At 38.4% G+C, this 27,318-nt stretch overlaps 1 protein-coding gene across 12 annotated transcripts in view; it reads left to right on the top strand.

Annotated features, from left to right (window-relative positions):
* The window catches only part of MPDZ (multiple PDZ domain crumbs cell polarity complex component), a 100,280-nt gene that overhangs the window by 54,660 nt on the left and 18,302 nt on the right, over window positions 1-27,318 (top strand). For 9 of the 12 annotated variants that reach the window (XM_069000801.1, XM_069000802.1, XM_069000800.1 and 6 more), the window contains 16 exons: window positions 4,232-4,336; window positions 5,130-5,222; window positions 5,710-5,887; window positions 8,029-8,139; window positions 15,427-15,589; window positions 16,191-16,387; window positions 21,634-21,725; window positions 21,989-22,079; window positions 22,411-22,491; window positions 23,028-23,120; window positions 23,212-23,286; window positions 24,641-24,818; window positions 25,586-25,731; window positions 26,050-26,133; window positions 26,240-26,433; window positions 26,689-26,836. In XM_069000801.1, coding sequence (XP_068856902.1) covers window positions 4,232-4,336; window positions 5,130-5,222; window positions 5,710-5,887; window positions 8,029-8,139; window positions 15,427-15,589; window positions 16,191-16,387; window positions 21,634-21,725; window positions 21,989-22,079; window positions 22,411-22,491; window positions 23,028-23,120; window positions 23,212-23,286; window positions 24,641-24,818; window positions 25,586-25,731; window positions 26,050-26,133; window positions 26,240-26,433; window positions 26,689-26,836 — 2,029 coding nt within the window. The remainder of the gene's footprint in view (window positions 1-4,231; window positions 4,337-5,129; window positions 5,223-5,709; window positions 5,888-8,028; window positions 8,140-15,426; window positions 15,590-16,190; window positions 16,388-21,633; window positions 21,726-21,988; window positions 22,080-22,410; window positions 22,492-23,027; window positions 23,121-23,211; window positions 23,287-24,640; window positions 24,819-25,585; window positions 25,732-26,049; window positions 26,134-26,239; window positions 26,434-26,688; window positions 26,837-27,318) is intronic. The other 3 variants (XM_069000806.1, XM_069000809.1, XM_069000812.1) reach the window with 1 other exon arrangement.

Genomic DNA, 27,318 nt, shown 5'->3' with positions numbered 1-27,318 from the left:
CTTTAATTAAAAAGGATATGACTGTGTGTGTATAATTGTATTATATATTTATATATGGCTTTAAACTTGAAGATTGGAGCATACTTTCTAAGTCTGGAATGAATATACCAGTATTTTAAAAAAATCATTGCTAATATTTTTTAATTTCATCTATGACAGCCACCCAAGGTGTGCTCAGAGCACGTGTGTGTGTTGTGTGTATGTGTACAAGGTTCACTTCTAGAATTGGCTTGAGTACAATGTACTGATATCTGGATTAATCTCAGTGTCATATTTTCTGTGGCACTTACATTTTACTTCCTCATGTACGAAAAGGTTCAAATTGAACCTTAAGTGTTAATTACATTAATTTGTCCTGAGCATTTTCCATACTTTGTAATTCGATTTGTTGGTGTTTCAAGGTTTTGTGTGGCTGTTCAGTCAAGCATGTGATAAATGTTCCTCTGTACTGCATGCAGTGTTGTGTTTACAAGATATTTTCATATGTACAACTATTGGTGTTTCCATTGTCACTGCTTTAGTTTCTAGTGCATATCTCTGGGGGTAGGAGAAATGGTGATAGCTCTCAAGAAAGAAAACCAGAATGCTTTTCTTTCAAGCTGTACAGCTACAAAAGAGAGAAAAAGAGAGAAAAATGGTTAAACCATGCATATAGTATCCTTTGAAATTGTTGAACTTTATTATCTCTTGCAGCAAAGAAATACAACACAGAAGTGGAGCAGTCATTTACTTATATTCTGTCTTCTGTGTCTTCATCTCTGTTTTCTGGCTCTCGTTTCTCTTGCTGTCTTTCCTGTAACTGTATTAAAACAATAACAGTCTGTTTTGCAGGTGAACTATTCAGGTGCCTTGATGGGGTTTTATTTTCACTTAACAGCACAAGGTTCAACAGTTGGTCAGAGGAGCCAAAAACATTTCTTGCTCTGTGCTTATCATCCCAGCCACAGTCTGAGCTGTTCAGGATGATGCTGAATGTCTTCAGACATCACTCTGACCTCCGAGTGAGCTCCAGCTCAGTAGCAGTCCAGCAAGTAATGGATTTGATAACTGTGAGGTGTCTGCCCATGAGCACTAAGCAGGGAAAAAAACTCTTCAAAATCTGAGGTCTTTAATGCAGTGTGACCTTGCCAAGTGTCAAAGAAGGCAGGAGCAGGTTGAATGGCCTCTTAGCAAGGACTGCTTTCTGGTATATGTATTTCCTAAAAAAGTAGTTTACCACAGAGGGAGGGTTTTTGGTAAAGCTTTTCATTTCAATAATAACATGCAAAACAGAGAGAGTAGGAGGACAGTCACATCAGTAATACAGGTATTAAGAGCAGCTAGGGAAACTTTTGCAGTTAACCAGACTTTGGAAATCTTGAGCAAGATTCCATGTGGAATATAACTTTCATGTATTTGACCCATGTAATTTGGTTTTCTTTTGTATGTTACTTTTTTTTGCAAAATGCAAGTGTTCTGGTTTATATTAGTGAAACAGCTGAAGCATTACAGAAATCTAGTTGTAGATAAGAATGAACATAAAAACATATTGAATGTTCCTTTGAGTGCTTTAAATTAGACTATTAGAACTGGAGCTAAGCACTAGAATAGAAATAATGTATTTTTCCAAAGAGCTTAAAATGTATCAGCTCCCAGTGAGATTATCTAAATTTTATTCCATCCGTGGAAATCTATGTAATTCAGTTGCTCAATTTTAGATGCATATTTTAAAAATGGTAAAGCAAACTTTTCTTTGCAGTTCCTGTGCTGTACACAGCAAGTGAAGCTAAGGCATCTTTTGGGAGATGTTTCTAAGTAGCATTTAAAACTCTTTGAGAGCATTCTTTGAGTCATACCTTTTTAATATTTCAGTACAATGTCAGTTATTTAATCATATAATGAAAAACAATAGGTTATCCCAGAAGTTGGAGTGCATATGGTTTGCCTCCCCCCTGCGATCAGCTGATCTCAAGTGCTCATGTATAAGGCAAGGACTATACACCCGTGGACCTTGGAACCCTGCGTAATTGTTTCACTTGTGCTCCTTGCGGAAAAGGACTAGACAAGAGTTGATACATACTGGAGACTGTACTGCCAGAGTTTACACTCTGCTGTATACGTTCAGGCTGAATCTGGGCTAACCTTTTTCCTTTGTAGGGATGTGCCATTCTCCTTTCCACACTTCGAACCATAGCTTCCAGCTTCAGTTTAGCATAAAGAAGATTGTCCAAGCCTTCTAGCCAGAAGAAACATTGTTTGCAGTTTTGGTTTCTTTACTGCATCTTTCTGTCAAGGGAAAGCTACATTATTTCCTACTTATTTTTATAAGTGATGAATGTTAACTGAATGAGTGTTACGTTTTCTTACATTGAAATGTAATTTGCAGATCTTACAGCTTGTGTAGAGGCAAGGTATTCTTGTGGGCTTACTGGATGAAGCTGCTGCATCAGCATTTGGCCCATGGGTTTTGTGAGCATAATACTTTGTTGTTGTTCGACACACTTAGAGTTGGAGATGACTGAGAAATAGTAGTCATTATTTTTGAAAATTCTTTTCTCTCTTTCTTCTTGCTGTTTCACTTCTGGGTCTTCACAGAATAGTGCTGCATGTCTGTAGCATTTTCCTTTGCTAGAATGCCCTCAGGAAAGGCAGATAAAAACTACTGATGTTGTGCTGAGGGTTTGTTTCCTAGTGTATGTTAACTTCTCAGCACTCCAAAAGGAAAATATGTTATGACTAGTGGAGTAACACTTGTGTGTTTGAAAAAAGGCCAGTGCAGAACAGGGAGGAGATTTTAGGAAGAAGTAAAGCTGGTGATAATAAAGATTTTAGAATGGATATGGATTTAGATAATAGGGTTTTAGAAATTTCCATAAAAAGAACTAGGAAGTTTCTTCTGTTCAGCACCCTAGGCACCTCCATGCTGACCCTTTTTGCATGTTTCTAGGTATGGTAGGTGTGAGAGGAGATAAGGAACATGCTTGGATACATACACAGATGGACAAATTAAGGTGGTCCTCACAACAATTTTTGGTAGTGTTTTAGACTGACAGCATTAGTCATATAAAAGTTTATTTACATTTCTTCTGATGCTTGATGTATTCAGCAGAAGAATATTGCGAGGCAGAATCAGTGGCAATCAGGGTGTGACAGAAAGGACATCAATCAGGAGTGATGGACAGGAGACGGCTCCATGTAAGAGCCTCAGACCTGAAAGTGTCTCTTCCCAGCAGCTTACACATCCTTGTGAAGTGGCCAAGACCATTTATTTTTTTTTTAGCCCTGTCTCTTCTATGGAGAAGTATGTTATTTTTTCTTTTAACAGTGTGATGTTTGGCAAGACAGACTTTTTTTCTGCCGTTTTTCCATCAGCCTAACTTCTTGGTATACTTGAGTCTGATAGCTAAGCTGCTTAATGAACAACTGTAGGTTTTTAAAAAGACAAAGCATTGTTCAAGGAGGACTATCTAAGTAGTCCTGTTTATATGATGGTATATACCATGGTATCCTTTTGCATCCCAGGTGGAAGTTTTTTCAAGATACTTTCTTCAAGCCTTAATCTTTTTTTCCCTCTCTGTTTCATTCTTCCCAGTCTGTTGGGCTATTTCTGTTTCTGGCATTCAAACATCAACTGGAGTCTCCACATCATTTGGCTGGTAAAACATGCCTGTCGGACTGTCCCAAACTGGTTGGAAGTGCATGAAGGCCTGGAGGAAGGAGTTGAGCAGGGGATTGGTACCTGTGGCATAGGTGGTGTGCTGTAACAGATTTATATGTCCAAACCCATGAAGTGTTCTTCACTAAAAACATAGAAATCTAAAATAAATACAAAACCACCCAGAAAAGCACAAAACCTCCTACAGGCCAACTTCCAGAAACATTTTCAGCAGTCATTGGGGGTGGTAATGGTGCCTTAAACCTCACAGATCCTTCAATGTTTGTCTTTGCACAAGGAATCTCTGTTTTGAATGAGTCTGGATTGTCCCTTGTTACATTCTTGTCACTGTTCAAGCACCATTTACTTTAATTACAAAAAGTTATATGCTGTTCAGCTACCTAATTTGACTATAAATGTGTACTTGTTGCAAAGTCACAAAGGATTGCGTAAATGCTTATTCCCAACATACTAGCACTGTGGCTTTGAAGTCAACAAAGCAGTCGTGAGTGGCTTCCTCATATCCATACCACACACCCACCAAAGGGAGGACTGGCATTCCTCATGCTAGTTTAATCATGTCCCGTTTTATTGCAGTATTACATATGTGCCAGCAGAAAATTTAGACGAGTACAGGGCCAGTATGGGACAACAGACAGAGGGAGATGTGCCGCTTGAACTTTTTCCTTCACATATTGTCAGGTGAGTCAAAAGGCTTATGGTTTTCTCCCAGATAGCTCTTGAATCTGACTCTTTCCATACACCTTGCACATTTTGGGGAGATAAGTTTTGTTTTAGAAGAGATGAAAGATGGATGATTTTCTTCAACCAGCAGCCACTAAAATAAAAAGCTGTTAAGAATACAGTTTTTGCTTTGACTAGCAAATTTTTAAGCATTCTTACAAGACTGTTTGATCTGTCCAAAAAGGAGATTGAATTGTTCCTTATCCTAAATTTCTCTTAAATACCATGTAATTTGATTTATGGATTGCCACAAATACTGAAGTGCTTCCAACATAAGACTTTGGTATTGATGGTCTTTCCAGAACATAACTGTAAAGAATAAATTGTGCCATTCTTTTCCTTGAGTTCCAAAAAGTCATTGCTGTTACAGTCCAAAATTTCAAAGTGATTAATAATTGGTTTTTTTAAATTCATCTCCAAAAGCAGTAAGTTTTGTTGAGTGTTGCTGCTGTAATTTCTTCCATTTTGAAAATAGTTAATTGCCTTTAGCTTTGAGTTAGTTCTAGTTCCAAATTGTAGTCTTTTATTCCGTGTTGGGGATAGAAACTTCATTGCAGAAAAAAAGTGGACAGGGGCTCCCTGAAAACCATATGTATTGTAACAGACATCAGAAAAATAAGTTCCTTCTGTGAATCTGGGAGGTACAGATTCTAATGCTGGCAGGGTGATTCAATATATGAATTTTTTCAGAAAAATCGAGTGATTATGTGGATTCTTTAGAAATAAATTCTATGTTCCTGTTTATCATCAGGGAACTCCCAGAGCTTCCAGAACGTGAAGAGGGGGAGGGAGAAGAAAGTGAACTTCAAAATGCAGCTTTCAATAACTGGAACCAGCCCAGAAAGTAAGTGCAGGTCTACTTGCACATAATAAAATGTCACCTGAAATTCAAAAATTTTGAAATATATTTTAAGAGGAGTAAAAAACCAACAGAATTGCTGCACTTATGTATGTTGTGCATTGCAGGAATAATTAACAATTGACTTTTACTGCCATTGGGCTAAATCCCTGCAATCTAGCAGTTTCTTGATTGTTAGAGTAATTTATCTTTACTTAGCCCAAGCTGACTCTCAGGGATGAAGTCAGAAAAGATGAAGAGAAAGATTCAAAGTTTCTATTAGAACCCAAACTACAGTGACCAGCTCTAGACTCAATTACAGAATTTCTGATCAATCCAGTAGATAACTTCCACTGAAAGGCAAAACTTTGCAAGGAGGAGTTACGTCAGAATTTTTAAAAATAATTTTGCAAATCCAGGTGTCTTCAGTGTGCAGCTTTGTCCTAATGACAACAGATTTTAATTTATTTTCGTCCTTTTTTTGTCACAAAAGGGTTGAACTCTGGAGAGAGCCTAGCAAGTCATTGGGGATCAGCATTGTTGGAGGACGAGGGATGGGAAGCCGCCTGAGTAATGGAGAAGTGATGAGAGGGATCTTTATCAAGCATATCCTGGAAGACAGCCCAGCTGGCAAAAATGGAACACTGAAAACTGGAGATCGGATTGTAGAGGTAGCATCTGAATGCTTTTTGCTGCAATTCCCTCAGCATCTCAGGAGTCACTGAGATGGATGGGTGGTTCTGGGCTGACAGCTGTGCAATTGCTCCAGCTGATACCACTTGAGCCACATGGACTGTAGTACCATCTGCTGATGTTTGTGTCCAGACAGCTGTCTGTTAAGTTGAATATCCAACCTGAAACATAGATGGCTGACTGTGTGAGCAGGATCTACAAAGCCAGCAATTTGACCTGCCTGTTTTAAAACCAGCATGTGTAGGAAAAAGCTTAAGTTTGGTGAAACTAAAAGATTTTTCACCTTTGCATATTGGATAGCAATAGAAACAGCCAGTGCAAACCATGCAAATGAATGCCAAGCTTATTTCCCTCTTAAATCTTAATCAATTCACATCATTCTTGTGTGTTTTGTGCAGGAATTAGGGGGGCACAATTTTTTTTTCTCTTGACATGAAGAAATCTGGGTTTGATACTTCAGACATCAAGAACATTGTGTCCATGCCTGAGTGTAATGTTGCCAGGGTATTACAGGGAGAGGTTTATCTTCGTTTCTCTTCTATTTAGAAATGTGCTCATGCAGCCACTTCTGCTTTCTCACATAAAGATACTGAAGAATGAACATGCTGAAGGGAATAGGTCTTTCCTGGTATGACTATCAGTGTCAGACATTGCCCTATCTCCAGTGTCAGGCTATAAGGAACTGCCTGTGCTTAACTGTGCTGGATGTCCTTAGCTGACTATCCATCGGTAAGCACAACAAGCAGAGTGATGGTGTTGGTGATTCTGGCTCAGACTTGGTTTGACTTACATGGTGGTACTGAAACTGCAGTTTGCTGTTTGCTACAAGATCCATATCAAGAATCTTGAAATAATACTTTAGTATAGGTAGCACTTTCTACAACAGGATGCAACAGTTTGCAGTATGTAAGAAGTTGGGAGGTGGAATTTTGCTGGAAAGCCACAAAGTTAAAAACATTAATTTCATGTGAATAACTGGATTTTTATGAGTGCAGTTGTTTCTGGTAGTGATGCTGGCAGAAGCTGGAATGGGTGAGTGAAATCAAAATGTTGTGTTAATGTGACTGTTTCTGAATGGACTGTTTCAGTTTCTCATGTTGTGGCATATGTAAACTTGATCTCTGTAGTGTGTACAGTTTTTCAGACATGGGAAGTTGGAGAGTGGTATTGTTTTTGATCAGTTCCTTGTAGGTTTAGAATTTCTCTCAGATTGTTTTTGTGCTCTCTTATTTGCATTGGATGGTTAAGTTTGAGTTAGAAAATTAAAAAGTTGTTGAGGTAATCCTCACCATATAACTTTGTGTGCTAGAATTGCCACTAACAAATAACCTTTCTGTGTTAGCTTCTAGCTTTTATTGTGGTCATTGTGAGAATACTTTACTGATACTAACCTCACCTTAACATTGTTCTTACCTGGATATCAGGACAAATTGCGTTACACACCCACGCATATACAGACATGAAAGAAAACGACCAGGCACAAAAATGGCCAGGCACAAATTAGCCATCCTTTGTAAATGCCCTCTTCTAGAAGCCATTAGTTTTTCAGCTCTGACCTAAAAATTTAACTTCTGAAGAAATTGTCTTGAACCTAAAATTGATCTTATCTTGCTCTAAAAAAAAAAAAAGAAAACAAAAGAAAAAAGTACACTGTACCAGCATAATACCTCATCATTAAAGACTCTCCAGCACCTAACAAGTTTTAGTTTTTAAATCTGGGTTTTTAAATCCTGGGTAATAGTTTTTAAAGTCCTGGGTAAATAGTTTTTTCTTAAGATGAGATTTGCAGGAAGCAGTATTTGGTAAACACTACCACTCTCTTCAGATTATCATATCTCTTCTGTTACATTGCCTGGGGGAAAACTTGTGGAGCCTGAACTAAAAATGTTGAAAATCCTGTTTTTAAAACAGAGGAATAGGAGAATATTTATTTATTGTCCTATCAGTTCTCTTGGAAATACCAAACCTGTGTGTGTGGGACCTCAGGCCACGTCAGGAGAAAGGTTTCCACTAAAAACAGAGGTTTGGGTTTTAGTCGAAGTTTCCTAACCAAAACTCAAAACTGACTCATGACATTTGTAGCTTCTTGCACTGTTAAGATGGGGTCTTCCAATTACAGGTGGATGGAATTGACCTCAGAGATGCCAGCCACGAACAAGCTGTGGAAGCCATACGGAAGGCAGGCAATCCTGTAGTCTTTATGGTACAGAGCATTATAAGCAGACCAAGGGTAAGCATAAAGAATGTGAAAAGAGATGTAATTCATAGTAATAGATGAAGCAAATGTTCAAGATGGTGGTGTTTGGGAATGGGATATTTAATCCTGAAAGTGCCATCTCAACTATTTCAGGAACAAAGATTTGATTTAAGTATTATTTCCATTTAGAATGAAATCGATTTGGATTTGGAAATACCCTCCAGCACGCCGTCCTCAAACTATTTTGAAAAGCCTCAAGAAAGATAATTTGTTGGGGGGCAGAGTAGGAGTCTAACTAAAACCAACTCTTAGAGATTGACAGCATGTCTGAGGAGCGCATGCAGAAATACAGCACCTGTTAAAAAATTCCTTGGACGTTAATGAAAGGACCTAGAAGTACACGGAAGTTTTCCGTCACTAAGCTGCATGGACATTGCAGACAAAAGCTACTGAGCTTTAATATAAGTTGCTTGCATCACTAGAAACTAAACTTCCTCATTGTGGAGTCTGTGTAAGCTGCATGTTTATTTACTAGTTGTCTCATAATTCTTGTTCTCCAGCCAGAGTCTCTTTATAGCCCTCCTTCAGCTTCTGCTCCCTGTGGGCAGAAAACTACTAACCCATTTTATCGTCAGTCATCTAAGGTAAAGTTGCATGAAAAAGCTCTACTGAATGTTGATTATTGATACTGAAGCTACTAAAGTAAGGCTTTTGCATTTGCTGTGATGTGAAAAGAATTGCCACTCCTGAATGTTTAGGCCCATTGGTATGGAAGTGATGCCATTACTTTATCACAACTTTTATTTAGAGAATGCTCCTTTGCTGGTTTTGGTTGTAGTTCTTTATTCTCTGTTTTCAGATTAAGCTTTGGTTATTTTTTGACTGTACTAACAAACTCTTGTTTCTCTGTAAGCAGAAACATTGCAAATGCTCTTCCTGTACCCGTACATTATGTTGTGATCTTCATAAATGGCATTATATTTATTATTTTCATCTTTTGAAAGTGACATTTGTACTTTATAGTAAGATCTTATAAGGGAATTTCCTGCTTTCATTCATGTCCGGTCACCTAAATAGCTAGCTACCTGCATACGTGAGCTATAATTGTTATGGTACCACTATGTATTTAACCAGGCAGTCAGTTTAAAGTGACAGGTAGTTAATGAGTCCATTTCTTCCCTTTTGTTGTATTCATTCAGGTTTAGTAGTTAGAGATCCTGTGTATACTCCAGAATAGCCCAAATAATGCACGTGGACTGTGAAAAGATAGTGATAGTTTTGCTATTAAGGAGTTACCCATTGAGTGTGTGTTTCATACTAATACCCCTCTGTGTATTTCTGAGTAAGAAACAATATATGACTGTGATTATGGTCCCATAGTAGTGTTACAGCATTATGCTGGATGAAATGCTAGCTAGTTCCTGATAACTTAGCATCTTGGACACATTGATAAAATTCTGAACAGAAGTTAGTTAAAAAAAGGAAAAAACAAAGAAAAATCCTGTTACTTGAGGCTTTATTTGAATTTAAAAAATAGTTAAAGAGGAAATTCCCTTTATTTTAGCATTTGTTTTTCTTGTCCTAGACTGCACAAGAAAGTATGCTAGACTGAACTGTTCAGGCAAATTCAAATGCTCCATATTTTATCACAGTAATCATTCCGTATTAATACAATGCTCTTGCATGGATTAATATTAGGGCTAGTATTTTAGGAGCTACGCCATCATGACAAAATAAAAAAGGCAAAATTTTGAATGACTGTAGCTGATCTTTTGTTTCCTGTTTTACTAGAATTTTACTGTTGTTATATGAAATGTTTGTGATGTTTATTTTAGTTACCTAAAATTTCAACAAGATACATTTTAAAGTTCTTTGCAGATGAATTGTATTTTTAAAGTGTAATAGGATGATTACAGTAACAAATTACTTTTCACTAATTTCTCTTTATAAAATTAAAAATCAACTGTGAATCACATTCACAGAAAATCTTGTTGTACCCTAGGGAAACAGCCTGTTGACTTTGAGTGACTTGCCCATGAAGACACCTCGGTCATTCATGGCATTATTTGTCACTGCTGAAGATACACTAGAGCCAAGACATATGTTGTCTTAGCAAATTGCATTACTTTTTTGCAACATGGTATTTGATAATAAATGTTGTAGGGCTGTGTTTACTATTTTTGGAAGAATTTAAAAAAACAAATGCATTAAGAAATTTTTGAAACAGCACCGTATATTTGGATTAAATTACTCTTGATATAAATGATCCTGGAAAGTTTTCACATTTCTGTCCGTACTATTTTTCAGGAGTGTTAAACTTACAGCCCCAAGACTTAGTGGTAATTTCCAGCTGGATATTCATAGTGTAGAAATTACTTCTAGGTATACACAGTATATTTCCAACATACTATTTGAAATCAGAGCCGTTTCCTCCTTATTTAGGAGATTCTGATCTCAAAATAGAACACAGTACAAAAACTGCATAGGGAATATAAATGGTCAAATGATATTCTTTTATTTGATCTAAATGTGTAAACTCCTTTTCTGTTAAATAATAATGAGAAAGTCCCTTGCTTCAGGGGAAGACCAGAGTATTTAGTTTCAATAAAGTATAGATTCAGGCAATTCTACATGCATGTGCACGTATACAAAGTGTTATGTAAAAATTATTATTAGATATGAAATCTGCTTAGAGATGCCTGATGTTACTAAACCCTCACTTCTCCAAAATAAAGTGTGTTACCACAGAAGTTAATCAAATTATGAGAATCTGTGGTTTTCAAAATAAAACTAAATCTACTACATTATTAGAGATAATTGTGTTCATCCTAACCCAGAAATCCACAATTTTTTCAATTAATTAATGTGTGAGAGTGTCCCATATGCTGAGATGTTTGGACAAAATTGTACAAATATCACAGCACATAAATGCTGTGCAATTCTGCACTTGATGTACTCTGTGGTCTAGAACAGGTATGAGGATTGGTGCTTTTCCTCTCTGCTGCCAGAAACACAGGGCAAATACAGTTTTGCCCAGCTTCACATATCTGTTGCAAAGTGCAGAAAGTGGACCCTGTTTGGTTAGCCCAAACAACTAAATAAATGTGTTTTGCTTCATGAGTGAAAATAATTTGTTTAAATTTTTTTTTGCTTAGTTTCGATTATGCTTTCCTTTTAGAACCCTTCCCTGCCTTTCCCGCAGAACAGTGTTTTCTGTAGGCCAGCTGTCTTCAGCAGCACTAACCCATTTGCTGATTCTTCTCAGTTCAACACTGCTAAGGTTGGATGATGACACACTATCTTTTCATTCACCAAACATCCTATGTGTGCTTCTTTCTCATTACTGTCTCTCTACATTTAATTTCTTTCATACCAGTTTGAGTTAAATGCTATGCTACCGAGCTTGAGAATTCTATATAGTGAATTTAAAAGACACAGACATGCATATACACAGAACAGTTATGGAGAAATTAAAAAATGCCAGCTCCATTAATCATAGCCACAAAATCTGATCTATTCAGAGCTACCAAAGGAGTAGGTTTTTAGTTATAAGATCAGTCCCTGTGGTATATGTTAAAATACCAACCAAGTGTAACTGTCTTATCAGTGTAAGGTATTTTGCTGCTATGTACTTCTTTTTTGGTTTTTTGTGGTTATGACTTTCCAGCCTTGATATCTCTCTTTTATTTTTGCATGAAAAAAAAAAAAAACTGGCAGCTTTTTTTTATGATGCTTCATGAAAATATTTTCCCTGTGCTTCTTGAAAATTCTTTTAATGCACTGTGAATAGAATGCTGATGTCTTTGGAAATACCAAAAAGTTAGATTTTTTTTTGTGGCTAGTGCTTACTTACTGCATGTTGTTCTCAATGGGAACAGAGTTAATCTCTAACATGTTAATAAAAAAAGCTTAATCCTAGTGTGCATGCATTTTTGATTTAATAAAATAATTTCTATCTGCTTTTGCATCTTGGAAGTGATTGTGCCCTTTGTCTATTTTCACATATTGTCAAAAATATTGAATGTGCAACAAACACTTATGATATGATATGTGGTGTATAATTGCATGTGTGTTTTGAAATCTCTTTTTGTGTTTGTTACAGTTCTGAGGAAAGGGAGTAGACGTATAACATAAATGATGACTCGTGTTTTCTATATTTTCAAAAGTATTTCTGAAAAAAATTGCACGTATTTTAAAAGACAACCTGATGATGCTGCAGTTTCTGCATAATTCCTTTTTTAGCATTGATATAAGAATGGTCTTCTGTCATCTCCATCCTTTTCTGAACACAGGTTCATGTACAGTGAGAAACTTTGATGAATCAGGGTCCTCAGTAAACCCTTAAATACTTTTGTCCATTTATAAATTGAGTTAATAAAGTTGCTGCAATTAGTTAAATGAATCTGTAATTGAAAATGAGTTATTGGTTAATAGTACTGTGTATTGCCAAAGGTGCTGTAACATGTGGATTGCTGTTTTCTGTTACTGTAGGAGGTATCGAATCCAGTTAGGGTAACCTTCCGTTGTTCCCCAACTAACCCTTTTGCTCCCACACCATTCAAGGTTTGTCTTAATTCCCATCAGTTGGTCCTACTGTATGTGTGCTGTACATTTGTACATGGCCTGTGATACCTTCTGGAGTACTGCTTCTTCCTCCACCTGTGCCTTCATTTTTTCAAGCTCCAGACTTGCTGTCATTTTCAATACTTGCTTGGCTGTGATCAGAGTGACCCTCATAGTTGAATGGGTTCAGCAACTGTTGGATGCTTTGCATTTTAAATGAAATACTGCGGTGTGACCCACTGAAAGTATTTCATGAGTTAAAGCCTTCTAGGATTTTTGTGCATTGCCCGATTCAGGGAGCAAAAGTCTTATGTGTGTATAAACTGTGGGGGCCGGCTTCTTCTTCTGGCTGTTGAAATGTGATGTGTCAGGCTGAGTTCTGGAAGCAGGACATGTTCCCCTCCACCCAAATGGCATTGTAGCACAGTTTTTACCCACCTACAAGGGCGCCTTGCTTCCACTTTGGTATCAGCATTTCCTTAAACATCAGAAAAGTTTAGGTTATGTTACATTGTTATGCGTGTACAGTGGTACAGGAAAGATGCATTTTTTTGTCAATCATATTATGTTGGCTGCAGTTAATAAGTGCTAATCTGACAGGATGTAACCCTACATCCACACCTTACAGATCTCCCAGAGATCCTTGACACCAATATTTTGTTCCTTTATTTTAGTCATGTTTTCTTTAATTTTGCTGTTCTTGGACACTGTCACTTACAAAGAGTAACTCTAAAGTAATATGCTAATTTTGGTTTTAAAACATAGAGACTAAGTTTTGCTGATCTGGTTTAATCCCACACTTGTATTGCATTTGTCTTGCAAGATTATGGTAGCTGGGGAGGCTATGGGGTGACTTTTGTCATATTTTTTCTCCCCTGTCCAGCTGAAGAAGGGAGTGATAGAGTAGCTTTGGTGGGCACCTGGCCTCCAGCCAGGGTCAGCCCACCACAACACTGTGCTTCCTAATTTTTTCAGGATATTATTTAGCTTTAGTAAAACTGTCGGAAGAACTCTGAAAAAAGAGTGTTTCTAAAAGTACTCTCTCTTTTGCCCCTCCTTGATGTGGAGGTCTATCACCAGCTTTCTTCTTGGTGGACACAGGAATTTTTGATTATGTAAAATAACTTTTAATGTTACTAGGTAGTGTTTCTACTCTGATTCTGGTAGGTGACAATGTCTTTCCTAGAATTTTGTTGCTTCAGTTTAGGGATGTTTGGTATCATCTTAGGAGATGACATTGTCTTAGATTTGAAGCATGGTGCAATATGACTAATGATACAAAAAGTCATATAACACTTATATGTTTATAAAAATCTTTATAAAAATCATTGGCTTGGGTGTCACATTAAAACTTCCCACACTTTTGATACTTCTTAGTTAAGTTCCTAGAACAAGTTCCTAAATGAAAGGAAAATCTTTTTCAAGCAGAAGCAGAATGAGAGAACTGAAATAGGGCATTTACAATTTCTTTTTATCTTTGGAGTTATAGAGTGAAGGTATGTCATTTTTGTTTAGACATGGGACCTTTCTTAAATTTTGGAATTACTAAATTAGTAACTTTCTACGTTTCTCAACACCTTCAGTTTTAAAGCTGATAAAGTCTTCCAAGGTGTATGTTGTTATTCATTTCACTGTTGCTCTTATGGAGAGATTACCTGAGGGGTTTTTGCACCTAAAGACACCATCTGAGATACTGTCTTCAAATTTGCTGATGGAGGTAGTGAGAACTGAAAGGATGAGAACAGGGTTATGAATCTAGGGCAGCACACCTGAAAATTTCAGTGTTGGAAAAAGACTTGTTTTTCATTTGAAATTCTTGTTTACTTCAGTAGCTGATCTGCCAAGTATCCAGGTCTCTTGAGCATGCATAAGCTTCGGAGTGATGGCATTCAGACAGAAGTTTCTTGCTTACATATTTACCCTAAACAAGGCAAAATTATACAAATTTCACATGTGAAATCCCTGATCAGAGTCCACATTCCTCAAGGAAACTGTCTTGTATGGAAGCTTACAAGACTGTGGATTTGAGCATTTAACCATTATATTGCAGTAGTCATGTGTTTATACCTCTTAACTTTTTGTGAATATGGTTAGAGCACGTCAAGAGAAAAAGTATTTGTCTCTTGTGATTTAATCTTTATCCTCCTTTGTTTGATCTCCTCTGTGCGGCTTATAGGAAGCTAGTAAATGAGACTGAAAAGGTCCAGTCACTATGGATTTCTTCAGTTATCATCTGTTTAATTTTGGTTTTTAACTGTTCTATCAGTTCATATGCCAGTTATTTCTTTTTCCTGTAGGTATTTTTGAAAGTACCTGGTTTTTTGTTTCCTTTCTCTTTCCTTGTATTTGGCTTGCAAAGCATATGATGGGAGGAAATTATATGTGATGACTTTTAAAAATAAAATTGGTTGTAAGTCTTTTACAAATCTGGCATTAAAACAAAAGCACTTGAGTCTTCTTAAGAGGCTTTTTCTGAAACAAAAAGTGGCACATAAAACTTTACTGAATTGGGCCTTTACTGTGAGTTGTTTGCTTCCAGATACATTTTGGAGTGATGTTCTCTCTTACCTTGCCTGGTGTTTGTTTCTGTCTTTGATCTCTTTCTGCCTTTCTGTGTGTTACTAATTTAGAGTTTGAGCTGCTTGGTATTGAAACTTTGAAGCTGTAGTCATTGCCATTTTGACATTTTTGCATACTAGTTTGCCCTACATAGAGTTTGCATCTTCTTAGCCATTGCATTTTTCTTGTCCTCCACAGGCATTTGGTCAGTCAGATGTAGAACCAGAAAAGACTTCGCTTTGTAACTTGCCTCTGCCCCCTCCTTCAGCGTTTTCAGGAATGAGCTGTGATGTTGCACAGCCATCTTCTATCAGAGTCCCAGAAGATGTGGAGAAGGAGGATGAGTTTGGTTACAGCTGGAGTAAGTTTTTTCTGTGTGATAATATTTGAAATACTCAGTATTAAAATTGCACTGTATAAGACACAGATGTAGGGACATCCAGTTTGAACTGCTTCTTTCTCATGTGCATCGTGGTTTGGGTGTTAAGGGTTGCTGTTTTAGTTGTGCTTGGTCAGATGCACATGGAAAAATATAAAACTCATTTCTTTTTCTTCATTGCACTGCAGTCTTGTTTTTCCTCCATGGCCCAAATTCAATGTAGGAATACTTGAAGAATTCCATTGTACTCCAGGTAACTGATGGCAGTAATCAGTGTTATAGTTTCTGTTACCTGAAGGTGTTACTGGAGAGAAGATTACTTATTGTGTGTATGAAATTTAATTTTTAAGAAAATTTATAATATTTTCTGAAATTATAAGGAAAACAAAAAGCTAGAAATATTATTATAAATCACCTAAGGCTTAGCTTAAAAGAAGGTGTGGTTTACACTGAAAATTTCAACATCCATTGTGGGCTTCTTCTGTCAGAGGCTGCCCACTGAGCACTGATCTTGACTCTCTAGGTGACTTGTGAAACTTTCTAATGTAAATCCAACCTCTCCTACCCACACTTTTACATTTAGAAAAGATCATGCAGCGCTATGGAAATCTACCAGGAGAGTTATACATGATTGAGCTGGAAAAAGGAAAGACAGGTCTGGGACTTAGTCTTGCTGGTAACAAAGACCGATCCAGGATGAGTGTCTTTATAGTGGGAATTGATCCAAATGGAGCAGCTGGAAAAGATGGCAGGTTACAGATTGCAGATGAGCTGCTAGAGGTGAGTTTTTACAATTTATACTGAAAGCCAAATGTACTGATTTCAAAGACCAGATTTCTTGCTGAAATATATATGTTTTTCGGTGGATTTTGAAATCCCAAATTTATCCAAGTTCATATCTCTATGCTGTCAAATTTTCCTTCTGATGTATGCCAAATAGTTGTAGCAGTTTTTTTCCTGATTATGGTAGAGTTTGGTGCTAATAACACCAAGTTTTGGGTTAGAGCCCTGTATGCACCATTCATTTAAGAGTTGGACTCAATGATCCTTGTGGGTCCCTTCTAACTCAGAAGATTCAGCGATTCTGAATGAAGGTGTGTTGAATAAAAATGTGGGACAACAGGAGTTTCTGAGTTATGGAGATGTTTGGAATGGCAGTGAATTGCAGATCATTAAAAATATTGAAGTCCTCCAGTCCGTCCATCTGTGGAGTACTCCAGACTTTCTAATTAGTTCTCTGTTTACTAGAAGTGGAATAATAGCAGAATATTTTTCTATTGTGCAACACAGAATGTGGAAATTAAATTGGGGAAACAGGAACATACCTGTTTTTATTATGGACTTCTAACTCATGACGTGTTTGGGTGCTATTTTCTAGTGGAGGGACCGAACCACTGAACATGCAACTAACATTTCCAGTACATATGTGAGCGAAAACTGTATTTCTATATTCCCACAGCCCAGTTGATGATACTTGCAGGTGTATACCCTACTATAGCTCTTCCCTTTCTGGTAGCAGTAGGTAACATGACCCTCACAGAAATGCTTTGTGTAACTTCAAAGCTATGTGTGGAGGTGTTTGAGGAGGTAGTGGGGAAACGGTTCAGAGAGGGAATGGTGAATCTGAACAAAGCTTGAGGTAGACATTGAGAAAGTAAATTATATAGGGTAGAAGTTGCAGACTAGGAAAGAAATTAAGGGATTTGTGGCACTGTGGACCAAGCCTCAAGGAGAGAACTTTGTTGCAGACTCCAGTGTTGTGAGACAGTTCTCTTGAAACATCTGTTTTTAAAATCCTGGTGTTGAAGAGCTGGAATATTCTGAAAACACATTGAAACGCACCTGTCTGAATCTGACATCCTGTGATTTCTTGCTTACTGTCCACACTGTAAACTTGCAGACTAATGCTAAGAAATTGCCTCAACCTCTTCTGAGAGGAGACATCTGAGCTTGCTCCCTATATTCCCAAGCAGCTGTCCAGCAGCTGTTGGGGGCCATGTCCCATCACCCCACTTGGCAGCCTGACCATATATTTTTCACAAGCCTGTGGCCAACACTGCAGGGAGTGCTGCATTTGGATTGTCAACTCCAGTGTAAATGACAGGGCTCAAGACCCCTGTGACATGCCTGGTGGACACACCCTGCATAGGAGGTGGTTGCTGTTATGCTCAGCCCTCTGTACAGTGTCTTGCATCTGTTGCTCACTGCTGTGTCAATGCGTATTACTTTCCCTTTGTGTAGGTCCAAATTGTCCTTCAATAATTTCTCTTTTCTTGAGTGAACTTCAGCACTGTGGTTTTCCATTTTCAACAAAAAATGCAACTAATAAAATGCAAGCAAGTAATGGCCTTAGTCTGTAAATTCACACTGACAGCTCCTCTCCTATCTGAATCATGGGTGCTTCAAGGTGTTATAGTGAGTCTGCTCTGCCAAATGGAAAAAGATTGCCAGGTCACATCTTCAGATAGCAAGTGTGGAATCGTAGAATGGCTTGGGTTGGAAGAGACCTTAAGGATCATCTACTTCAAAGTCTCCCTCAATGGCCTGAGTTGCCAACCACTAAATCAAATTGCTCAGGTCCCATTCAATCTGACCTTGAACACTTCCCAGGGATGGAGCATTCACAGCTTTTCTGGGCAACCTGTTCCAGTGCCTCACTATCCTCTGGATAAAGAGTTTTTTCCTGACGTCTAATCTAAAACTTTCCATTTAAAACCATTGCCTCTTGTCATATCCCTATTGCCCACATAAAAAGTTACTCTTCCTCTTTTTTTGTAAGCCCCATTTAGGTTCTGGAAGGCTGAAATGAAGTCTCCCCAGAGCTTTCTCTTCTCCAGGCTAAACAGCCACAACTCTCTCAGCCTGTCTTCTCAGGAGAGGTGCCCTAGCCCTTTGGTCATATTCATGGCCCTCCTGTAGAGCTGCTCTGAGAGATCCACATCTTTCTTGTGCTGAGAACTCCATGACTAGAGGTAGAGTCTCATGTGGTTAGACTAGATGGGGAGAATCCCCTCCCTTGATCTTCTGGTCACACCTCTTTGGATGCAGCCCAAGATGTCATTGGCCTTCTGGGCTGTAAGCCTATAGTGTTGGCTCATGTCCAGATTTTCATTCAGAAGAATCCCAAAGTCCTTCTCTGCAGGGCTGCTCTCAATGACTTCTATTCCCAGTCTGTACTCTTGTCTTGGATTGCCCCAACCCAGGTGCAGGACCTTGTAATTGGACTTGTTGCATCTCATGAGATTCCCACAGGCCCACTTGACAAGTGTGTCCAGGTCCTTCCAGATAGTATCCCATCCTTATGTTGTGTCAACTACATCAGTCATCTTAGTGTCATCTGCAAATCTGCTGAGGGCGCACTTGATCCCTTCATCTCTTTCCTTGATAAAGATATTAAAGAGCTCTGGTCCCAGGACAGACTTGTCACCAGCCTCCACCTGGACACAGAGCCATTGACCACAACACTATGCCTGCCTCCATCCAGCCAGTTCCTTATCCACCCAATAGTTCACCCTTCAAATCTGCCTATCTCTAATTTGAAGGTAAGGATATGGTGTGGACCTTTGTCAAAGGTCTTACAGAGGCTTAGGTTGATGTCATTGGTTGGTCTTCCCTTGCCAGCCGTTGCTGTTGCTCTGTCAAAGAAGGATGCCAGATTGGGCAGGCATGTTTTATCCTTTGTGAAGCTGTGCTACCTGTCTCAGATGACCTCCTTGTCTTTTATGTGCCACAACATTGCTTCCATGAGGATCTGCTCCATGGTGTTCCGAGGCACAGAGAAGGGGCTCAGTGGTCTGTGGTTGCCTAGATCTTCCTTTCTACACTTTTAAGAAATTAGAGTGATGTTTTATGTTTTCTACTCACTGGGGACCTTACTTCCATGACTTCTTAAGTAGGATGGAGAGTGCCTTGGCAACTACATCAGCCAGTTCCTTCAGGAACCTGGATTCCAGATCATCAAGCCCCATTGACTTGTGCCTATTCTTGGAATAAATATAAACTTGGAATGATCCCTTCCACTTGGCTTGCAAGGGGTTGCTGTCCCACCACTTGATGTAGACCCAGTCTCCAGGCTGGAATGGATGAGCAGGTGTGTCCAATCCTATTGGTTTGGATAACACGACGAATCTCTGGAGCTTCTGCAAAGTGGAACTCAGAGCCATTAAATATTTCTGCAAATCATTTTTACCTCTCATATGAATTCATCAAGTGGTCTCAAACTTACTTTTTGCTTACAGCGGGAGAGAATTTGCTTCCCCTCCCCCACCTAGAGGTTCAGTAGATTGAGAGTTGTGGGAAGCCAGACTGTAATTGAAGACTGAGGTGAAGAACTTTTGAGTTCCACACCCTTCTTCATGTCCATTGCCACCTGCTGGCCCTTCTTGTTTGTCAGGGCGGTACACTCTCCTTGGCCTTTCTTTTCTGACCCCTTATAGAATCCCTTCTGATAGCTCTTTGCATCCCTTGCCAAAGCCCATTGCATCTGTGCCTTAGCTTTCCTCAACCCATCTCTACCCACATCCCAATCATATCCCTGTACTCTTCCCATATCATCTGTCCCTAGTTCCACTAGATGTGCATGTCTTTCTTACTCCTCAGTTTGAGGAGCAGATCCTTGTTTAGCCATGCTGGTTTCCAGCTTGCCTTGCTTGATTTCTTATACATGGAGATGAAGAATCCTCAAAAAGCTGCCAGCTCTGGTGAGGTCCTCTGTCCCTAAGGACAGTTTCTGAGGGAATCTCATCCACTAATTCTTTAAATGTCTGGAGGTTCATTATTCTAAAGATCAGGGTCAGTTCCAGCTACGCTCTTTTTCAAGTCCATGTTCCTTGGGATTAGTTATTTAACCAGGGTGTTGTCTCTACAGCCAAGGCTGACTCCAGTCTTAATCTCTCTAATGAGCTCATCCACACTGGTGAGCATCAGATCCAGTAACTCTGCTTCTCTGGTTGGTTTGTCCAATACCTGGACCAGGAAGTTGTCCTCATGCACTTTAGGAGTCTCCTGGATTGCTTGCAGTCAGCTGTACCACTTTTCCAGCAGACATGAAGATGGTTGAAATCCCCCATCAGGATGAGAGCTTGTGAGCGCGATGAGTTCTGTATCTGAAGCAAGAAATCAGCAGGCTCGCTGTGATCACATAGCCTGTGGCAGACCCTAGCCACAAGGTGTCCCTTGCTGATGCTGTCCTTCATTTTTACCCACAGGCTCTTGAGCTATTTCTTGGCTGTTTCTGAGGCAGCTCTTCACAATCTATCACACACAGCACAACATGTCTGCCCCTCCTTCCCACCCTTTCTTTTCTGAGAAGGTTGTAGCCCTTGACTGAAGTGTCCCAGTGGTGTGATTCATCCCACCAACTGATTTCCAGTTTCTCTTGCTTGTTACGCATGCTGCCTATATTAGTGTAGAGGCACTTAAGCTGGGTTATCAACCTCTTCACCTTTTGAGAAGAACCCTCCTTAGTTCATTTGGGACAATTTAGAGTTGTTTCTCTGCTGCTTCCCAAAGTGTTGGTGTTTCCTCGTTCCTCTCCGACACACAGAAATACATTCCCTTCCCTCTTTCTCATCAAGTCTAGTTTAAAACTCTGCTAAATGTGTCAGTGTTCAGACTTCTGTGTACAAAGTGCCTGGCTCAGAGGTGCAAAGTGCCTGAGATTCAATAAATAATAGCAATCTCGTTGCAGGATATAAGCAATTCATTTATTTGTTATGGTTAGAATTTCCCATGGCCCTGCTTAATCACCTCATCAGTCATGAAGTGATCAATGGCAAGTGAAAATAGGTGATGTGCCAAGTTAACCCAATATAACTCAGAGAATGACATTTTTAGCACTGTGACAGTGTTAGTCTGAAGTCAAACTATAGTGAATACTTTTACTGGAAGAAGGGAGTGAAAGCAGGACGTAACATAACTCTCTTATACAGTTGCTGTTTAGCCAGTGATATGGACTTTTTAGGCTTAAAAATTAGTTTAAGGAATTAAAATATTTTGGTAAATAATTGCTACCTTTCCTTATCTAGATAAATGACCAAGTCCTTTATGGAAGGACTCATCAGCATGCTTCCTCAATAATCAAATGTGCACCATCTAAAGTAAAAGTAATCTTTATCAGGTAAGTTCTGGTTAAAGGTTTGGCTGAAAAGGTTTAATTTTTAATGTGCTCAAGTTTCACACAATGTTTGTTATTTTTAATTTTGGTAACATAGATGTGCTTTTGATACAATCTTACTAATCGTTAAATACATCTTCGAGTTTTCTGTTTTGATATTTGTTTTGTGAGTGCCAGAAACTAAGAACCAGACTTAAACTTGTCCTAAGAAATATGGGGCGGTACTATTACCTTATTACTACATTCTTTAACTGACTGTATTGCAGAAACAAAGATGCAGTAAATCAGATGGCTGTTTGCCCTGCAAAGTCAGTAGAGGCTTCACAGTGTACTTCAGGCACACTTCAACACCAAGAGGTAAATATTTGTTTTTCTTATTTGACCAAAATACTAGCGTTGTTCTGGATAGAGGAGGACCCTATCTGCTTAGGAAATACAGTAAAAGAGAAAGAAACCCAATAGAAAAACAAGTGAGATTTTAGTAAAGTTGCTAAATTTAGTACAGCTGTAATCGATTCTGTTTCGTTTTATATTCTTCTACACTAGGAAGTAAGCCTAACATTCCCATCAACAGGGTTTTAGAAGTTTAAGTGAAACTAGGAAATGAGCAGATTGACTTTAAATGTTTGTGCACTACGTTGTTTTGATGCAAAATGTTTTATATAGTTGCTTTTTCTTTTTCTCTTAGATTGATTTCAGTGTTGCAAACCCAAGTCCATTTTGTGACTTGAGTTCATGTAAAAATATTCAGTATGTGGAACTTCCTAAGGTATGTACTGAATCTATAACAGTCACATTTTTATTCAGTAGCCATTCAATTTTGTAAGGCAGTCCCTCTTATGGCAAACAGTCTCTTAGTTACAAGAAGTCAGTGAAGAGATTTCTAGAGATCTCCTGTTCCTGTTTGGGAATGGACAGGACTGTTTTTGATTTGCCAATTGCTTTGTGTCTCTGGAAAAAGTATTCTCTTGTTCTATTTGCAGAACTTTTGAGAACCATTTACTGATGGTTCCTCAGGTAAAATCAATGCCCTAATTGTTTAAAGTAACAACTGAATCACAATTTACCTTGTAAGTTTCAAAGGGGTGAGTTTGAATTTAAAAGTGTTTCAGATTTATCTTGGTAGTCAGTATACTGTTTATAGGTTGGCAGAATCTATTCCAGAAGTCATTTAAAACAAAAATATTGGTGCATTGTGAAACACCAGACTTGGTAAGTCAGCAGGCTTCACTAGTCTTTAGTGAATGTATTCTAACATTTTGATATCACAGTACTTAACCATTTGCATTTTTCTGTTTGCCCCAGGATCAAGGAGGCTTTGGAATTGCCATTAGTGAAGAAGACACAACTAATGGAGTAGTTATTAAAAGCTTAACAGATCATGGTGCGGCTGCGAAGGTGTGAGAATGTTTAAAATCTGATTAGGGAATGAAGAATGTTTTTTGGAGTAGCATCCGTAGTTCATATTTTTTATTTTATGTTTTTCCAGGATGGACGTATCAAAGTCGGAGATGTGATTCTGGCAGTGGATGATGAAATTGTTGTGGGATATCCTGTAGAAAAGGTGCTTCTGAAGTGTCAGGAATGTTCCAGAAAGCACACTGCTTAATATAGGAGGTGATTGTGTCTTAAACTAGTGAGGTTCTCATGGCTATATTCTTACTTCATTTTCAAAGCTAGCTAAAAAACCAAAGATCTGCAGGCACTGTCTGGATAAGGAAACTACTGCAAAATAAGCTAAATCCTAAATTTACAGCTCAACTATTATTTTATATTAATGCAGTACATGAATCCTCCTATCTCTGCTTTGAATGTGGTTTTATTTTCCCTGTGGTTCAGACCTGATGCCTGAGAGACACTTAGTGTGATAAAAGCCATGAACTATTGCTTTATAATGACTCTGCATAGCTAGTCCACTTTAAAAGTATTAGAACCAGTAAAATTAATATGTGTAAATTTACATGAGTGAGTTGTATCCGTGGTAAATCAAGTCATAAACTGTGCTTATCCATGGGAACTGTCTGTAGTAACAGCCTCATTATATTCCAAGCATAGTATTTCAACCCTTTGGAGAAAAATGTCTCCATTCCTAAATAACAAGATTTATTTCTAGCTTCTAGCTCTGCAAACTCAATTTGGGTTCTGTAGTAAATCAAGAAGGCCTTTTTTCTAGCACATGCCTTGCTACCAAGAAAAGTGATTCTTTAGGCATGAGTAGATTACTTTCTGTTTGTTAAAGGGCAATTAGGAGAGCATCAATCTTACTCTCTGATGTACTGCTATCTCTGAGGCAGTAAATAAGTAAGAGATAGTGAAGTTGCCTGTAAGGAGGTAGGGGTAGGTAAGCTTTGTAAGAACAAAGATTGAGTAAGTGATTTCTGAAAATAGCACTACCTAAATGTGAAGTGTCAAGAGGATTTGGTGTCTTTTCTGCAAGATGGCAATTGATTTTGAAGGATTTTCAGTATCTCTTTGAACTAGATTTTGTGTTGTACCCTAGTGTCTTTCTCTCCCTTCCATAATTGAGGTAATATTTTCAGGTTTTTCTTCCAGAATGACAGTTGCACATTTCTTTAGTTCAGTAGATATTTTGGCATTGACTTCTGTGGGATCAGAATTTGGCTCCACCCAGCATTAAAAGGCAACACTTTTTTTTTTCTAATAATTGCTACAGATATATTATTTTGTCTGGAGAAGCCACTGAAAGACTGCAGCATTCTCACCTGGTATAGTTTGGAAAAGTTTCACGGAAAATGTTGCTTAGAAAAAAATCAATATTTTTCTCTGTTCCTTACGAGAAAACCTGCAGGACTGTGACTAGTAGCTCCAGTTTGTGGAACTGTTACTCTGCTTTATTTTTGGTTTGCAACTGAACAATCCAGTTACGCTTTTCATAGGCTTTTATCTTTATCATTCAGTTTATTAGTCTCCTGAAGACATCCAAATCTGTGGTGAGGCTTACAATCAACCCAGCAGAGACAGATAACCTAAGTACAGCACCAGCCCCTTCCAGCACTGTCCCAGCAGAGAAGAGGAATATACAACCACCAGCAGCTGTTCCTCCTTCCAGCTCACCAGAACCAGAAGCAGTCAAAAGTAATGTTTTTCTTGCTTTTCTTTGCTGGGGTTGTAACATAAAAACAAAGACCCAGCTTGTAAGTTTTCCCTTTTTGCATGCGCGCCACTGTCTTCTGCACTTTCTAATATTCCAGATTATATATTCATGTAGATAAAGCATTGTTCCACCATACTAAAGACCTACCTCTTGCCCTGCTGTTGTAGAGGAAGGAGGATGAAAGGATTTTCTCCTCCATCTCAAACATGCGGCAGGTGCCTTTGTCATGGTTGTCTAGAACTAAGTGAAAGGCATTCCTTTAAATGAGGGAGAAAAGTAATGTCATTTTTCGTAGAAAAAGGGGGTGGTTGAGACTGTCTTGCCATTTATGAGCAGCCACATTTGACTCTTCTCCTTCAGAGTGGAGAGTTACGATGTTTCTGATGGATGATGCTTATTGGTTAAGTAACACCCTTCTCAGTTAATAACAACTCAAGTAATGCACACATCATATAGATGTTTAAATTAAATTCTATCCTAAATAGAATATGTTGTGTACAACATCTTCTTTGGCTGTCCAGACTGTAATCCAGGTACTTGATGGTATAAAAACAGGATACCTGCAAATAAAACTACAGGACAGTACTTGTCTGAGGAGAAGGGAGAATTGGCAGCATCATTCTCTGTGGATCAGCTGTTCAGCTATTGCTGTACAGCTGTCAATGAACTCTGAAAAATGTTGTTTTAAAGTTATTTTTCTAATACCAAACCCTGTTACTGTAACCAGGATGTTTCATGGTTCTTTTAGACACAAGCAGGTCTTCAACTCCAGCCATGTTAACCTCCGACCCAGCTACTTGTCCCATCATTCCTGGATGTGAAACAACCATTGATATCTCCAAGGGGCGGACTGGTCTTGGCCTGAGCATTGTTGGAGGAGCAGACACTTTGCTGGTTGGTTGGAAAAATATGTGTGTCACTCAAGTGAAATAACAGTAATGAAATTAGTCTGATAGAAGAGATTTTTTGTCATTTGTTTCTACAGCATTTATTGAAAGATGCAAAAGAAACAAAAACAAGAAAAAAGCCCTTTCTAAAATTAAAAGTAAAAATGAGCTTCTTAAATATTTTGTTATTTTGTTCTGCATGCATCTGACTTTCTTGCCACCTGACTTGTCATTTATGAATTATAGTAGCAATTTTCAGTTACTTTTGGTTCAAAATGGCACTTGTTCTTTCAACGTGCAATTTTGTTGTTTTTGTTGTTGACAGGGAGCAATCATTATCCATGAAGTATATGAAGAAGGAGCAGCATCTAAAGATGGAAGACTGTGGGCTGGAGATCAGATTCTAGAGGTATGGTGATTTCTTTGGTTGCTTTTGTTTTCATTGCTGGTTAGGCCTGTTATATTTGTCTGCTGTAAGGTGCTGCAGAATTTACCATTGTACGCTTTCATTGCAGGTGAATGGAATTGACCTCAGGAATGCCACACATGATGAAGCCATTAATGTCCTCCGACAGACTCCCCAAAAAGTTCGTCTGACTGTGTACAGGGATGAAGCTCAGTACAAGGAGGAAGACATGTATGATGTGCTGAATATAGAGCTCCAGAAGAAGCCTGGTAAAGGCCTTGGGCTGAGTATTGTTGGGAAAAGGTATGTAATGTACCTGGAGATTCAGTGTCTGGAACTTCCTTATCATGTTTCTTTTGTGGTCTGGTGCTCAGATCCTGTGGACTTGAAGGCCATACATCTTATTTTTGTGCCTAAGCTAACCAGCCTTTCCTAGAGGAACTAAGTCAGTGTTACTTAACAGAAAAATGAGACTATGTTTTTTGTGTTCCCAATAGAAAGCCAATAATACAGCTGTCAAACAATACTGTAATGTAAAATTCATGTGTGTATTTGCAGAAATGACACAGGTGTGTTTGTGTCAGACATCGTCAAAGGAGGAATAGCAGATACAGATGGGAGATTGATGCAAGGAGACCAGATATTGACAGTGAATGGAGAAGATGTCCGAAATGCTAACCAGGAGGCAGTTGCAGCTTTGCTAAAGGTATTGGGAAAAGAGAAGATGGGTAAGAGGGAAAGATTGAGATGCAGATTTTTTGCAAGTTTTTAACTTTATTCAGACTGAGATCAGACTGTTAATGGGATGTCAGTGAGATGAGTTGTGGATCCAAATCTAAGCTTCCTGAAATCTAGAGCATTCATATTTTGATACTTTACCTGATAAAACTAGGAGTAATGATGGTGCGGAAAGTCATACATTTACAGGGTTTATAGAAGACCTTTACAGAGTACCATTACCTAAAACAACCAAAAACTTAACTCTATTTTGTCGAACAAACTGATAACTGGTTAACTGTGTCACATTTTCAGAAAGATATGCAGAATTGACTTTAAATGGTGGAAAATTCAGCAGAGTAGTTGTGCCAAAAGTGACTACTTTCATAGTTTGTTTACAAGGGCCTGTAGTGATAAGACAAGAGGGAAGGATTTAAACTAAAAGAGTAAGTTTAGATCAGTTGTTAGGCA

The sequence above is a fragment of the Aphelocoma coerulescens genome, assembly GCF_041296385.1.
Source record: "Aphelocoma coerulescens isolate FSJ_1873_10779 chromosome Z unlocalized genomic scaffold, UR_Acoe_1.0 ChrZ, whole genome shotgun sequence".
Lineage (NCBI taxonomy): Eukaryota > Metazoa > Chordata > Aves > Passeriformes > Corvidae > Aphelocoma > Aphelocoma coerulescens.
The sequence above is the reverse complement of the archived record's forward strand: the minus strand, read 5'-3'. Positions and strand labels throughout refer to the sequence as shown.